This window comes from Poromitra crassiceps (assembly GCF_964638095.1).
Source record: "Poromitra crassiceps genome assembly, chromosome: 13".
In the NCBI taxonomy this organism is placed as follows: Eukaryota; Metazoa; Chordata; class Actinopteri; order Beryciformes; family Melamphaidae; genus Poromitra; species Poromitra crassiceps.
In genome coordinates this window covers 21,566,691-21,581,220 of record NC_139644.1, presented here as the reverse complement: position 1 = coordinate 21,581,220, position 14,530 = coordinate 21,566,691, and the positions used below count along the sequence as shown (strand labels likewise).

Here is a 14,530-nt window from a genome sequence, read left to right as displayed (position 1 = left end):
TCACTGTAATGTGACTCTTCTATTATGACTTGTTGTTCTCACAGAACACATGTTTATTTGCCTCTCCAGACAATGGCAAAAGGTTAACTTGGTAACCGTGTGTGTCACTGTGTACGAAAACTATTTGTAGTTTCAAGATCGCAGTATTGAAAAACAAGACATCTCATTTCTGTTCATCTTTTTCTTCTTTTTTCAGAGGGCAGCGGATTTCCCCATAAATATCTTTATGGAGCTTTCCCCCAATATTCCCCATAACACATTTTCCCACAGCCTGACGAAGACCGGCGAGGTTGAAACATGTTGTGTTTTGTTGCCCGTGTTTGATTGAAGATGTACACTGTTGGTAAACTTTTTCAGTACACTTGTACGTTACTTTAAATTGTGCTCCTAAATATCCAAGAAGCTCCCTTTTTTCTCTTGATTAAATATAATGAAGGAAGAGTTAGTTTGCAACAGAGGGTGAGAGAGGCTGGACGAGGATGGGATTTGGAAGGGATACTATAATTCTTAAAAGACAGGGTTGTTTAATATAATATAGTAGTTTATTAATTTATAGTATATTTCCTAGACTAATGTAAACTTGATGCTGTTCTACATACCCCGATACAGTAGGCGGCGGTATGCACCTTAAAAGTTGGATTGAAATCCGCCAAGAAAAATGCAAAGAAGAACAACCACGAATACCAAACGTACTTCAACGTCGCTCTGTTTTGAGTTCGCGTAGTGTCTGCGTAGTCGCCTCCTTTCCTTTACTACCGTAGTTTACTTCATTTCCCAAATTCCCACTCGTCTCTCACCTCCACCGCCGGCAGCAGAATGGCAGCCGCGGCCCCCAACCCGGAGGATCCCGCCCGGAGCAGCAGCGGTGGTGCCGTCACACCCAGCGCACTCGCCGGGGACGGGGACGCGGAAGAGACCGAGGACTTCACGTCGTCCTCGCACTGCGCGGAGCTGTCTCGGCGGCAGAACGAGCAGAGGAAGCAGGGCTTGTTCTGCGATGTGACGCTGGCCTTCAGCAGCGGGCCAGCGGCCTCCGGCTGCAGCGTGCAGAGCTGCGAGTTCTCAGCCCACCGCTCCGTGCTGGCTGCGGCCACCGACTACTTCACCCCCCTGCTGGGAGGACAGTTCTCCGAGTCCCTGTCCGGACGGGTGGAGATGAAGGAGTGGAGCTCTGAGCTCGGGCCCGACCCGGAGACGGTGGAGAGTGTCATCCAGTACATGTACACTGGAGAGATACGTGTTCGCACCTGCAATGTGCATGAAGTGCTGGAGCTCGCTGATAGGTATGTATGTGCATTTTATAATTGTTTTGTGTGTGTGTGTGTGTGTGTGTGTGTGTGTGTGTGTGTGTGTGTGTGTGTGTGTGTGTGTGTGTGTGTGAATGTTGTGGTTCAGCCTCAGGTCAATAATACACACATAATTATTGGCTTCTATGGTGTAGACCCACTCTGTCCACAGTTTTTGTTGATGTGAAGAATACTATTCAGACAGAGGGATGCTCTTATTACCCAGCTGCTGTCAGCATGCATGATATGAAATACACATCAAATAAAATCCAGTCAATAGGGTCTGGGAAACATATGGAATTTTAAAATGGCAACCGTGTAGGAATCCTACCATTACCAATCATCTCACATTTCTGATATGTGCTTGTGAAGAACAATCTTCTACAGTGTCAGTGATATGACCTATTTAGCCAGGGCAAGATGTATCTGCATAAAATCTGCATAAATCATATTGAACACCTGACACAATCTTCAAAACAAATGGAAAAAGTATGGATTTTTTATTTATTGAAAATGTGTAGGGACCCTGAGTCAAGGAGTCAGGCCTATACCCCAAAGGCTGTTCTAGGGCTGGTGACTGGATTGTTTATTATGTATCACCAGTGTAGGAAATTAGCAAGGGGCCCCAAAATGCCCCAAGAAATCTCAGAATGCCTCTAAAAACCGTGATCGGGGGGCAAAAGTTGCCCCCAAGATTTGGATCAATTTATTTACGTTCAATTCATTTAATTTCCATTTCCATCTCTAACACACACTCAGCAGCTGGCTGCAAGCTGTTTGCCATAAGAAGAAGATGAAGAACACACTCACACAAACAGCGCTGATGTTCACACTACACTTTAGCAACTTCAGGGTTGCCACTGTTTCGTAGTGATACATTTCAAGGACTTTTCAAGCAATAAAGCCAGGAAAAAAGAGAGATTAAAACAAAAATGTATCTACCACAGGTTACCTAGGCGACCAGCCGCATATTTCAGCCAAACCAGAAGTAGTAGCTTTTCTCTCTGACATGCTGTGTTCTTTCTGTTGGCTGCAGGTTCCTCCTGGTACAGCTGAAGGACTTCTGCGGGGAGTTCCTGAAGAAGAAGCTGAGCCTGACCAACTGTGTGGCGGTGCACAGCCTGGCCCACATGTACACTCTGGACCAGCTGGCTCTGCGCGCCGCGGACATGATCCGCCGCAACTTTCACAAGGTGATCCAGGACGACGAGTTCTACACGCTGCCCTTCCACCTGGTCCGTGACTGGCTGTCTGACGCCGAGATCACGGTGGACTCTGAGGAGGTGCTGTTTGAGGCCGTGGTGAAGTGGGTGCAGAAGAACGCAGAGGAGCGAGGGCGCTACTTCGAGGAGCTTTTCCGTCTTCTCAGGCTACCGCAGATCAAGCCCACCTACCTGACCAGGGTGGTGAAGACTGAGCGGCTGGTGGCAGCCAACGAGGCCTGTCTGCAGCTGGTGGCGGAGGCTGTAGAGGGCCACGCCATTCGCTTCGAGAACCTCAAGTCAGCCGATATGGAGTTCTGGTCTTCCCACATGGCCTCCTTTCAGCCTCGCTTTGGCCAGAACATGGACGTCATCATGGTAGTGGGAGGGGTGTCGGAGGGAGGGGACTACCTGAGCGAGTGTGTGGGCTACTTCATCTACGAGGACCGGTGGGTCAACCTGCCGCACATCCACAACCACCTGGACGGCCACGCCATCGCCGCCACAGAGTCTCACATCTATGTAGCCGGCTCGATGGAGCCAGGCTTCGCTAAGACAGTGGAGCGCTACAACCCCAATCGAAACACCTGGGAGCAGGTGAGCAACTTGACCACACGTAAGCACTCCTTTGGCCTCACCTGCATTAAGGATATCTTGTACAGCATCGGCGGCCATGGCAACTTCAGCCCGGGTTTCAAGGATGTGAGTGTTTATGAGCCTGAGCAAGACAAGTGGCACAACCTGGAATCTGCACCCAAGATCCTGCGGGATGTGAAGGCGGTGAGCGTGGAGGACCGCTACGTGTACGTCACGGCACGCACACCTGTGGACACAGATAACGAGGACGGACTGAAGACGGTGACAACGCGCTATGACACAGAGAGCCGCCAGTGGCAGGACGTCGACTCCCTGCCTCTCATCGACAACTACTGCATCTTCCAGATGGCCGTGGCCGCCACTAACTTCTACCACACGGCCTCCTGCTGCCCCAAGAGCTACACGGTGCGGGACGAGGTCGCCAAGCAGAAGATCAGCGCGCGCATCACGGACGAGATCCTGGAGAGCCTACCGCCGGAGGTCACCAGCATCGAGGGCGCCGCCATCTGCCACTTCGACGAGGACGTCTTCATCATCGGAGGCTGGAAGAACAGCGACGACGTGGACAAGCAGTACCGCAAGGAGGCCTACCGCTACTGCGCCGAGAGGAAGCGCTGGATGCTGCTGCCGCCCATGCCCCAGCCGCGCTGCCGGGCCACCGCCTGCCACGTGCGCATTCCCTACCGCTTCCTGTACGGCTGCCAGCGCTACCCCATGCCACAGAACCTGGCGCGCCAGCGGGACCGCATGCAGCAGATGCAGCAGCTTCACCGGCGCACCCTCACGCTGCGCCGGCAGCTCCAGTCGCAGATAGAGTGCTGAGCAGGTCCCCGTCCGCTTCATCCAACAACTACAAGCCCCTCTCCAAGGATACACAGCAAGCACCGTTCTATGGTGGACACCATCATCATCCTCATCATCATCGACCCCCACTCATTCATATCTTGTTGCAGTGGGTCCTGTTCCTCTGTTGCTTTCTGACCTCTGTGCCATCAGCTCTCATGCTGTGTTGTGTGTTTTGTTGAAGGCTGTGAGATGTGTGTGTGCGGCCTGTGCAGACCAGCTGCTGTTCTGTGTGGGAGGATATGGCGAATGTAAAAAATGAATAAAAAGCTTGCACACTGCAAGGGCTCCTAGTTTGTGTTTTTTATTTAAACACCCAAAAAAGTGACGTTTCGAGCAAAGCTCTTCATCAGTCTGATGAAGAGCTTTGCTCGAAACGTCACTTTTTTGGGTGTTTAAATAAAAAACACAAACTAGGAGCCCTTGCAGTGTGCAAGCTTTTTATTCATTTTTTACTTGTTGTTCACCTTTGAGCTCAGCACCTGCCCAACCTGGTTTTTGGATGTGTGTGTAATGTGTATTCTCTCTGATAAGGATATGGCGAATGTATACATGTGAATAAGAGAATAATATATACAGCGACCGACGGCTAAAGACCCTTTAGCCAAGTATGTCGGCACAGATGATAGTTATTGTACATACATAGTATAAAGTTGTATATGTATATGTTTATATTAGATATTTTACATCCCTTTATTTCATGCCTGTTTGAGAGAGGCTACGTGATACTATTAGTATCTACATTCCTACATTCAATCCAACTAGCTTAATGAAGTCACATTCCATAGTAACACTGTGACAATCTCTTTCATGCAAGTACAACACCAGACCAGTCCAACAGTCAGACACTCCAGCCATGAGGTTCAGTGGTGCTTTATATCATAGTAGCTCTATGGCCATGTTCACACTACAGGCAAATCCGATTAGCTGCTAAAGTCATTAATCATCATTATCTTGATTGGTTCCCAAATCTGATTTGGGAGTGTGTCCACACTGCCACAAATCTGATTTGGGCAAGTGTTCAAGTCGGATCTGTGTGTCCAGACCTCCATATGTGGTTTGGGACAAGTGACACAAATCAGACTTGGAGCGTCCAGACTCATAAAACCAATCTGGATAGAATCATTAATAGGCCATTAAAGTTCACAAATCAGATTTGGCCTCCTAGTCTGAACATGGCCTATGTGGATGCTTATGACGCTGTAGCCTCAACTGAACATGTATGGAAAGAGAAAGGCTTTAAATCTTAAAGTTCTGTTGATGATTGTGCTTTTAGATTGCAGTTTCCCAACCTACAACAGCAGCTTTATGGAGTGCGTTTCTCTCATTTCTGTTGCTCATGTAACACTTAACAATCAGTAATATTTTTTACGGGTATGTGATGGGGTGAAATGATGAGATCTGTAATCTCCGGATCAGGCACAAAAGATATGAAATCATTCCAGTGTGGTTACATAACCAACAGCTTAAAAAGGATACATATATTTTCCATGTTTCTGGTTCAGAGCATTGATTCATCTTAACATTGTAACTTTTCTTCCTTTAACATGTTCCAGGCAGTCAGAATTAATGCGTCAATCATTCCTTTCCTTTGCACTTTGGCAGCCTACTGCTCATTGCATTCCCATGGGTTCAAGAAAGATACATTGTGTGTGTGTGTGTGTGCGCGCGCGTTTGTGGGCATATGTGCGCGTGCATGTTTATGCATTTCATTTGCAGGGGGTTAGTTGACGTTTTACAAAGATGGAAAAAGCGTCTCTACTAGTGCACTTTTCGATATCTAATCTTTGTCAAGTCTTATAGAAGTGTAGGTTGAAGTCGGTGCCTTTGCACCTTGACTTTAGTTTGCTTCCCACTTCAGACGAGGTGATTGTATTTTGGAAATGCGTTGTTTTTATCCAGCTTCCAGCCAACCCATTTTGATCTCCTTTTGACAAAAATGTTAGGATTATTGGCGTTTACTATTGGATTATTTTGGTTTCCACATGTGTTCTAAAATAAAATATTTTGTGTTATTGTACTTCACTCCATGTTGGGTGTATATTAGGGATCCTGGTGTGTTGTTTTGTGGTCTCCTTTCACCCTCCAAAGATCATTGTAATTGAGATGAAAAACAACAGAAAAAAATAAAAAGTGAATGTCATTGTGAATGTGTTGGGATGACATTCAAAAACTGCAACACCTTTATAGCACCTTTATAGCATAAAGGTTAGGGAAGGCAGAAATGATATTCATTTCCACTTTATGACCAACTGAACTAGCACTGCAAATATTACATGGAATAAGCTATATATTTTACTTTGCATGTGATAGTCTGACATTGTGTCCTTATATTGTATGTAAGAAATGCTAATGTCATCACTTGCAATTAAAGTCCTTTTTATAAAACAGATGGGGGCTGATCTACTGTGTCATCACTGTGCTGGACTTCATAAGTTTAATACTGTATAGTACCTAGAAGTGATATGTTGTGTCATGTAGCTTGGGTCTAGCTAAATTCTTTGTTAAAATACTGTTGATTGCATAGTCCTAAAATGAGACAAGACTGCACTTTATTGATCCCCTAGGGGAAATTCAGAACTATACCTATAGTAATCAGTATACATACTTTCCTATTACATTATTACATGGGGCTATAAAATAAAGTGTGCATAATATACTATTACTACTACTGATGATAATATATTGAGGCTATGCTCCAGCAGTAGTCAGTACATAGATTGATGATCTGTTGACTTCCATGATGGGAAAGGGAATGTCTTTTGTGGAGCAGTAGGCCTATCTAACCTAGAGTGGGTCACATACTGTCAGTAGTAGGCCTATCTGTAACCTACAGTGGGTCACATACTGTCAGTAGTAGGCCTATGTCTCTGTAACCTAGAGTGGCTCACAGACTGTCAGTAGACTTATCTCTGTAACCTAGACTGGGTCACAGACTGTCAGTAGGCCTATCTCTCTGTAACCTAGACTGGGTCACAGACCGTCAGTAGGCCTATCTCTCTGTAACCTAGACTGGGTCACAGACCGTCAGTAGGCCTATCTCTCTGTAACCTAGACTGGGTCACAGACCGTCAGTAGGCCTATCTCTTTGTAACCTAGAGTGGGTCACAGACCATCAGTAGGCCTATCTCTCTGTAACCTAGACTGGGTCACAGACCGTCAGTAGGCCTATCTCTCTGTAACCTAGACTGGGTCACAGATTGCCAGTAGGCCTATATCTCTGCATGTGTAACCTAGACTGGGTCACAGACTGCCAGTAGGCCTATCTCTCTGTGTAACCTACAGTGGGTCACAGACCGTCAGTAGGCCTATCTCTCTGTAACCTAGACTGGGTCACAGACTGTCAGTAGGCCTATCTCTCTGTAACCTAGACTGGGTCACAGACTGTCAGTAGGCCTATCTCTCTGTGTAACCTAGACTGGGTCACAGACTGTCAGTAGGCCTATCTCTCTGTGTAACCTAGACTGGGTCACAGACTGTCAGTAGGCCTATCTCTCTGTAACCTAGACTGGGTCACAGACTGTCGGGCCAGATGGGCCTGGAAACCTTCATATGACTTGGGAGAAGAGTACGGAGTACACACTGTCCCAGTTATACAAGTAGAAATGATGCCTTCAAGTGTTCCACGTAAGCTTCAACATTCCGCAAGTTGAAAGTACGACTCTCACGCTTTCAAGTGCTCTTGGTTTGAAGAAATGACAGCGTAGACAATACATGCTGCCCACTAAATCTCACATCTCGGTAACTCGAGTATCCCAGACAAATCCAATTTTGCGAGTCATATTTTAACGACTTTTGTTGGGTCGTTCGCGTGCGTTCTCATCGGATCATCCCGACAGCACCCGAAGGCGGCACCAGCTGCAGCGTTCTGAATCGGTCGTCCACCGAGCAGCATAGCAATCTATGACAGACTTTGTTGTCAAAATCAACGTCTACTGATCGAAAAAGCACATTCCCGGGAAAATGGTAAGCACATTCACCAAGTTGCTAATGAATGCTGGAGCACCAAAAATGATGCATTCGTACATGAGCTAACGCGCTAGCTAGCTTAATCAGCTAGCTGTAAAGTTCTGTTAGTTTAGCTAACCGTCTGTTGTTGTGAGTGACAGTACGACTACGATTAACTAGCGTTAATGTTAATTGCACAGCGAGAATGGGTTCATTTTGTGACGTTAACGTTACCCTTCAGTGTTTTGAGCATTTAACTTACTAGCGTTACAGAGTCAGTGAGTAGTTATGGTAGCTATTAGCTAGTGCTGGTTAGTCAGCTAGACGCATATCTGATGCTCACAAGCAAGCTACTAGAGTCAGTTTTATAAAACACATTGTGACATCTTGCGCAATCTCTCCCAATTTCAATTTTCAATTAGCGTTATTTGCATGAAAAGACAGTGCTTATATTGCCAAAGTAAACACATAACAATAATGCAACAATAAGGACATTATAATAAATGTACAATATATTATGTACAATCTCTCTTTCTCTTTCTCTCTCTCCCTCCCCCAACACACACACACACACACACACACACACACACACACACACACACACACACACACACACACACACACACACACACACACACACACACACACACTTACTTTACTGTCTTTGGCACAGATCACAGAATTATCCAATCCCACGGTGTGTATGAGAGACCCTCAGAGGGTGCAGGAGCTCCTTCAGACCATGCAGAAGGCTGGCTCCAACAGCATGCAGGTACACGATCCCCTGATCTTTGACAGGTGTTCGCACCACCAGTAACATCTGCACTATGTGGACAATGTCTAAGTGTGTCTGTCTGTTTTTCTACCTAACGTAACGCCAGGTGATCTCAGACTTTGACATGACCCTAACAAGATTTGCATTTAACGGGAAGCGGTGTCCTACCTGTCACAGTAAGTCCAACTGCATGTTTGCAAGCTTTGACATGAACATAAACACTCGGTTTTGTTCAAAAATAGCCATGACACTTTTTTTTATTTCCGTTTTATTTGCAGACATTCTGGACAACAGCACACTCATCACTGATGAATGCAAAGAAAAGGTACTTCTGGCATTTCCTTGGGTTTGTGATGTTGGTGTGATGTGATGTTGGTGATTATGAGGCTCTTTTTTTTTTTTTTTTACAAAATTTAAATCATTGTAGACTCAGACAGATTTGCTTTTCCTACATAGTATTCATTACAAGTGAGCCATATCGGTGTATACCATTGTGCAGAGATTTGCATTTTTTCTGCTAAATGATCAGCTAAATGATCATTCTAATCTAATGGCTAACTGGGTTAAACAGGACTGTCTTTTCTATATGCATTCTAGCCAGTTACATGTTTCTGAGTATTCTCCCTTCTCCTCCAGCTGAAAGAGCTGCTCAACAAATACTACCCCATAGAAATCGACTCTTCTCGGTCAATAGAGGAGAAGCTGCCCCTCATGGTGGAGTGGTGAGTAGCACCTAAGTCAGCTTTCACACACTGACACAACCCGCAAATATTAGGCTGGGTTCACACCGGCGACCCAAGCCTTGCCTATGCCTTGCCTTTACCCATGCTTTTAAATAGGCGTCCGTTTTAGTCAACGAGGCTGTGTACACCGGCCGCCTGAGCGTGAACCCTGCGTGTACCCACGCCTTGCCTGTGCCTTGTCGATTTTATCGTTTAGGCGTGAGTTCTATTTTCAAGCCGACAAGGCGCGTGCAGGCAGGCTTCTTCTGTCAAGCCATGAAAGAAAAACGCGACAATATCCGTGGGAAATGGCAAAGTCAACTGAATTTCAAAATAAAATGGAGTACAACAGTGTTGAGCAGAGAGAGAGAGAGAGAGATTGACGGGTGGCTATCACGTGGGGCTTTCTCCCTGTCTGCAAACAAATCCTCATGAGAGAGAATAGCGACCGAAGAAGCAAGATGGACAATGTTGTTGTGCCAGCACATATTCTTGCAAGATCACCTCTCTAAAATGTCCGACTATAGTCAGACCTGGTTATACATATCCAGCATCAATAGAACATTAAATATATCCGATTTATTTTACCTATGATAATTCGGGACCACACATGAAAAAATACAGTCGGGAGAGAGAGGAGAGGCGCTTGTGACTCGGCTCCAGGTTCGGCGTGCAAAGGCGTGCGGTGTGGTCGCAAAAGCGTGTAATAGGTTCACGCCCAGCTCAAGGTCTGCAGGCGTAGGCGTGGGTTGAGGCAAGGCAAGGCGTAGGTTCTCTGTGTGAACCTATGCTATGCTGATCTGGGTCCACCCTGTCTGTGTTGGAAGCAGCTCTCTGAGTCTCATACACAGTAGAGCCCTCTCACTTCTCTTCATAATAGACCCACAGACAGACTGGCTTATGCAAGCATACTTCCTTAAAGTCGAGCTGAACCCAAAAATGACTTTTCTTTTCTTTTAGTTCAAATACCTGGGTATGCAGTGCACCTATTTAATAATGTATGCCAAAAAAAAATCACAAAAATCTAATTTCTTTAGTTTTTCACACTTTTTCACATCAAAAGTTCATTTTTCAAGATTTCATTCATAATAGTAATCTACAGTTTGCTGACGTCACCTAGTACTATCAAATTGCTACCCCATTTCAACCAATCATATCACGACATGGCAGCTGTCAATCAAATCTTCATTTCAGGATAATTTTCTCTTCCAAATGAAGGAGAAAATGGCGCCTAGTGCATTTTTTTTGAATTTTTAGCCCATAAACTAACTACTAACTTGGCCAATTGTATGGGGAACATACTAAATAAATCAAACGGTAATGTCTGAGAATGCAAAGAAATGTAACTGGCTTATTCAAACTCGCATTCCAGGAATATTGTATTTACCGCAATAATGGCGCGCGCCTGAGAGCCTGGTTGTCAGGGGTCGCCCCTCGGAGATTCCAGGCCAGCGGGCAGCACCCATGCATCGGATTGTCCGCTCGTTCCACACAGAAGTAGCTGGCTGCCTGGTACTCGGCGGATCTCACTCGCGTAGCACAACAACACGCTGAATCCCACTCGATTTGCGGGTGGAACACGCCAGGATTGGCCAATACCAAAGCCAGTCCCCAGAATTGTCAAATCAAATCATCGACATGCTACTATGACCCGCCTTTCAACCTGTCATCTCAGACAAGTTATGTTTTCAGTCTGAAACAGACTCCGACCCACGCGCCACTACGCGTTCAGTTCGACTTTAATCATCACTTCTCCATGGGCTTTCACATAACATCATCACAACATGATGTGTTCAACATCACTGTTGGTTTTTACGTCACACTCGTGCCAGAAGCATGAGCCAAGGAGGTTTGGCCCCAGGACACACTGATGTTCACATCAATCATAGCAGGGAGGGACTTGACCCCGGTCTTTACTGGGCTCATTTTGCGGGGTCGACTTGCTCAGGGCGACCCTTTCCCACTGACCCTGCATATTTCCCGGGTCACCAGTCCGGTGTGAAAGGGGAGACACAGACATCAGTACAACTACACTCAACTCTTCTACTCTGATGGTCAGACTGAATGGGCATTTCATTACCACTAAATTATTCAGCCTGAAACCAATCACTAGTGACTGACGTCCAGCTGCTTATTTACTGCGATTGCTTATTCAACATTGATGCTGCACAGCCAGTTAAGTCATTTATAAGTCAGTTATATCCATGGTTAGCCAGCATATTTATCAACTTTACCAACAATGTTGGTAAATCTTGACCAAAAATGTTATCTTTGCAAAGACAGTTTGTCAGTGAAGGGGTTTTCAAACTCAAGAAATCTATTTTTCCAAAACACCAGTGAAAAACCGTTGCGTGAACGGTTCTGAAATAATGGAGTAATTATCCAAAATAAACTGGATGTCTATTCCAGAAGGATATTATGTGCCAAACATCACCAACTTTGGTCCCAGCCACAAAGGCAGTAAGGACTGATTGCTTCTCCAAGCAAGAACAAACCATTGACGAGGGCAACACCAGACTGTCTGAATCGCTCGACAAAATCAGAAAAGTGGGTGGTATGCTATTCAGGACTCTGCTGTTCCCTTCACCTATGCATGACCATACAGCACTGCTGCTTCTACACCCCCAGGTGGACTAAAGCCCATGAACTACTGGTGCAGCAGAAGATCAGGAAAGACCTGCTGGCCATGGTGGTGCGGGATTCTGATGCCATGCTGAGGTTAGAGTCAGAGCCTGGTTTCTCTCAAAGGCCAGAACATCTATATTCATGTTCTTGAGTTAAAATGTTTAAAACAACATTGACAACATGGGTAATAATTGTAGTGTTATCAGTTCAACTCCAGTAATGACTCGATGTTTCAACAGGGAGGGCTACCAGCTGTTCTTTGACCACCTGCAGGAGCACAGTATCCCCCTCCTTATCTTCTCAGCTGGGATAGGAGATGTCCTGGAGGAGGTGATTCGCCAGGCCGGAGTCTTCCACCCCAACGTCAAAGTCTTCTCCAACTACATGGACTTTGATGAGACTGTGAGTAGCGCCACCACAAGCGCACTGTGATTCGCACACTTTAGGAATAAAGAATAAAGCTCCAGAGTCCAGATCAAGCCAGATGTCCCCTGTGTGCATGTGTTGCTAACCTGTTCTTGGCTCACATGTACAGGGAGTGTTGAAGGCCTTCAAGGGAGAGCTAATCCACATCTACAACAAGAGGGAAGGCGCTCTGCTCAACACCGGCCACTTCCAGGAGCTGCGAGCGCGGCCCAACGTGGTGCTGCTGGGAGACTCTCTGGGAGACCTGACAATGGCCGACGGGGTGCAGGACATGGAGAACATCCTGAAGATCGGCTTCCTCAATGACAAGGTAAAAACACACAGGCATTTATGCCCCTATCACCACTATAAGTAACTTCAAGTTGAAGGTTTATCCAAATTTGAGGCTCTGAGAAGTCTTAAATGTTTGATATTGCTTTTGAGTCTTAAATACAGTTTTCAGAGGTCTAAAAAATGTTAGGCCTACTTTTTAGATTTGCTCTGCACATTACTATTCAAATTAGAAATATCCTAGTCTATTTGTAGCTGTTTGCATGATCTCTCTCTCATTTATCACAGGTGGAGGAGAGGAAGCAATCCTACTTGAACTCATATGACATTGTGCTGGTGAAGGACGAGACCATGGAAGTGGCTAACGCCATACTGCTCTACCTCACCGGTAGTAAGTGAACTGAGAACATGGTTCATTTCACTGGCCACTGAGTATTGGACAATCCAGTGCCACAGGGGGGCGGTGTCATCTGCTGAGGAAGCCCCTGTTCAGAGAGTGCCAGTGGAGAGATTCCTTACAACCAACTAGTTTTTTTTTAACATTTTCTATTTGACTAAAAGCTACACACTTGTGTCAATATGTCTGAGTTCATCAGAAATTGTTTTGCCAGACTGTTTTCTGAAGTGCAGTTTACAACCACAACTCACACACATCACGTCACTCCTCTAGTATCCATTGGTCATCCACTCATGTTCATGGTAAAGCTGCTTTTGTTTCAGATAAAACTGGGGAACAATGAACATTACCCACAGGACCATACATACATTGGAAGCCAAAGGTTACCGATGATATGCACCGTCTATCTAGTGTGCAGAATGTAGTGTGATGTGTGCATGTGGTTATGGTGTTTGGATTACTTTGTGTTTTTCAGGAGCAAGGTTGGTTTTGTCCAACAGGTCATTGTCTTGTATCTGGATCCTCATATGTGACATAAGGATAAAGGGAAACGCACAACATTATGGGCAACACTTACTTTTGCCATTTGGTTTGAAATGGCCATTGAAAGATCTCCTTATACAGCTGAGTTTTAACTGAAGTTAAGTTGTGTGTCACATCATTCACTATTAGTGTTACAATATCAAGTCCTCCAATTATTTTGACTTCTTGCCGGTACAAAATGTATACAGTACTACTGTGTTGTTTTATGGAAATGGTTATTTCTCTTGCGTGATGCCACAGTGCACCCAAGTGTCGAACTGGGACAACTGCACTTGATTTTACAGGAAACGCAGCAGTCCTGAATGCTTTTACTGATCTAACACAATTGGTTGTCAAATGATTCATCAGGACAGACTGCCAACTTGACTGTCGGTATTTTCTTTCGGGTTTACGCCCATTTCATCACATAGTACCATCCACTCCCAATTTATCCCAAACCATTTACTGTAACTTCAGGATGGCGTTGAGATATCAAAAGGACAAGAAGCATAAAAGCAGTTTATCATAATTAATTTAGTTTTACATGACCTTTGCTAATCAATGTAATTTTAATTGTATAGTTTTGAAGAATGAGTCAAAAGACTGCTGCCTAAACATTGCAACAATGATTTACTGTAAATCTTTAAAACAGATTTCAGTGTAGTTTCAAAAGATGACATAGTATTTCTGTAATCCGCAGACAAGGTGCTTGCCATGTACCGTGATTCATCCATTTTGTTTTCTCTTCATCTGTCCTAAGGAATTACCTCTTCACGTTCCAACTTGCCTGAAATAAAATCTGGTTCCATCTGTTTCTGATCTTCATGTCTCATGCAAGACGAGCTGCCAAATGTCAATCTACCATGTTGATCTCCAGGTACATGTCTGTACATAGACAATGTAGGAGGAAGGAACTA

At 45.2% G+C, this 14,530-nt stretch overlaps 2 protein-coding genes across 3 annotated transcripts; both read left to right on the top strand.

The window, feature by feature from the left end:
- The first annotated feature begins 762 nt into the window (after positions 1 to 762).
- LOC310787726 (kelch-like protein 11) lies at positions 763 to 4,208 on the top strand. The gene is made up of 2 exons (XM_083649215.1): positions 763 to 1,283; positions 2,323 to 4,208. The coding sequence occupies exons 1-2, from the start codon at positions 817 to 819 to the stop codon at positions 3,905 to 3,907; spliced, it is 2,052 nt and encodes a 683-aa protein (XP_083505341.1). The 5' UTR covers positions 763 to 816; the 3' UTR covers positions 3,908 to 4,208.
- Positions 4,209 to 7,782: 3,574 nt separating this feature from the next.
- Positions 7,783 to 14,417, top strand: LOC310787543 (cytosolic 5'-nucleotidase 3-like). Of its 2 annotated transcripts, none has more exons than XM_083648993.1 (9): positions 7,783 to 7,894; positions 8,550 to 8,648; positions 8,758 to 8,827; positions 8,930 to 8,976; positions 9,288 to 9,373; positions 12,002 to 12,091; positions 12,238 to 12,400; positions 12,534 to 12,734; positions 12,983 to 14,417. In XM_083648993.1, exons 1-9 carry the CDS (start codon positions 7,892 to 7,894, stop codon positions 13,091 to 13,093), a joined length of 870 nt encoding a protein of 289 aa, XP_083505119.1. In that variant the 5' UTR covers positions 7,783 to 7,891; the 3' UTR covers positions 13,094 to 14,417. The 2 variants fall into 2 exon arrangements, with proteins under 2 accessions (XP_083505119.1, XP_083505120.1); XM_083648994.1 differs by having other exon boundaries at positions 7,887 to 7,894; positions 8,768 to 8,827.
- Positions 14,418 to 14,530: the final 113 nt, after the last annotated feature.

Coding starts and splice junctions, on each gene's coding strand:
- LOC310787726 (XM_083649215.1), top strand. CDS start 817: ATGGCAGCCGCGGCCCCCAACCCGGAGGATCCCGCCCGGAGCAGCAGC. Junction 1,284..2,322: donor GTGCTGGAGCTCGCTGATAG/GTATGTATGTGC, acceptor TGTTGGCTGCAG/GTTCCTCCTGGTACAGCTGA.
- LOC310787543 (XM_083648993.1), top strand. Junction 8,828..8,929: donor GCGGTGTCCTACCTGTCACA/GTAAGTCCAACT, acceptor TTTTATTTGCAG/ACATTCTGGACAACAGCACA. Junction 9,374..12,001: donor CTGCCCCTCATGGTGGAGTG/GTGAGTAGCACC, acceptor CTACACCCCCAG/GTGGACTAAAGCCCATGAAC.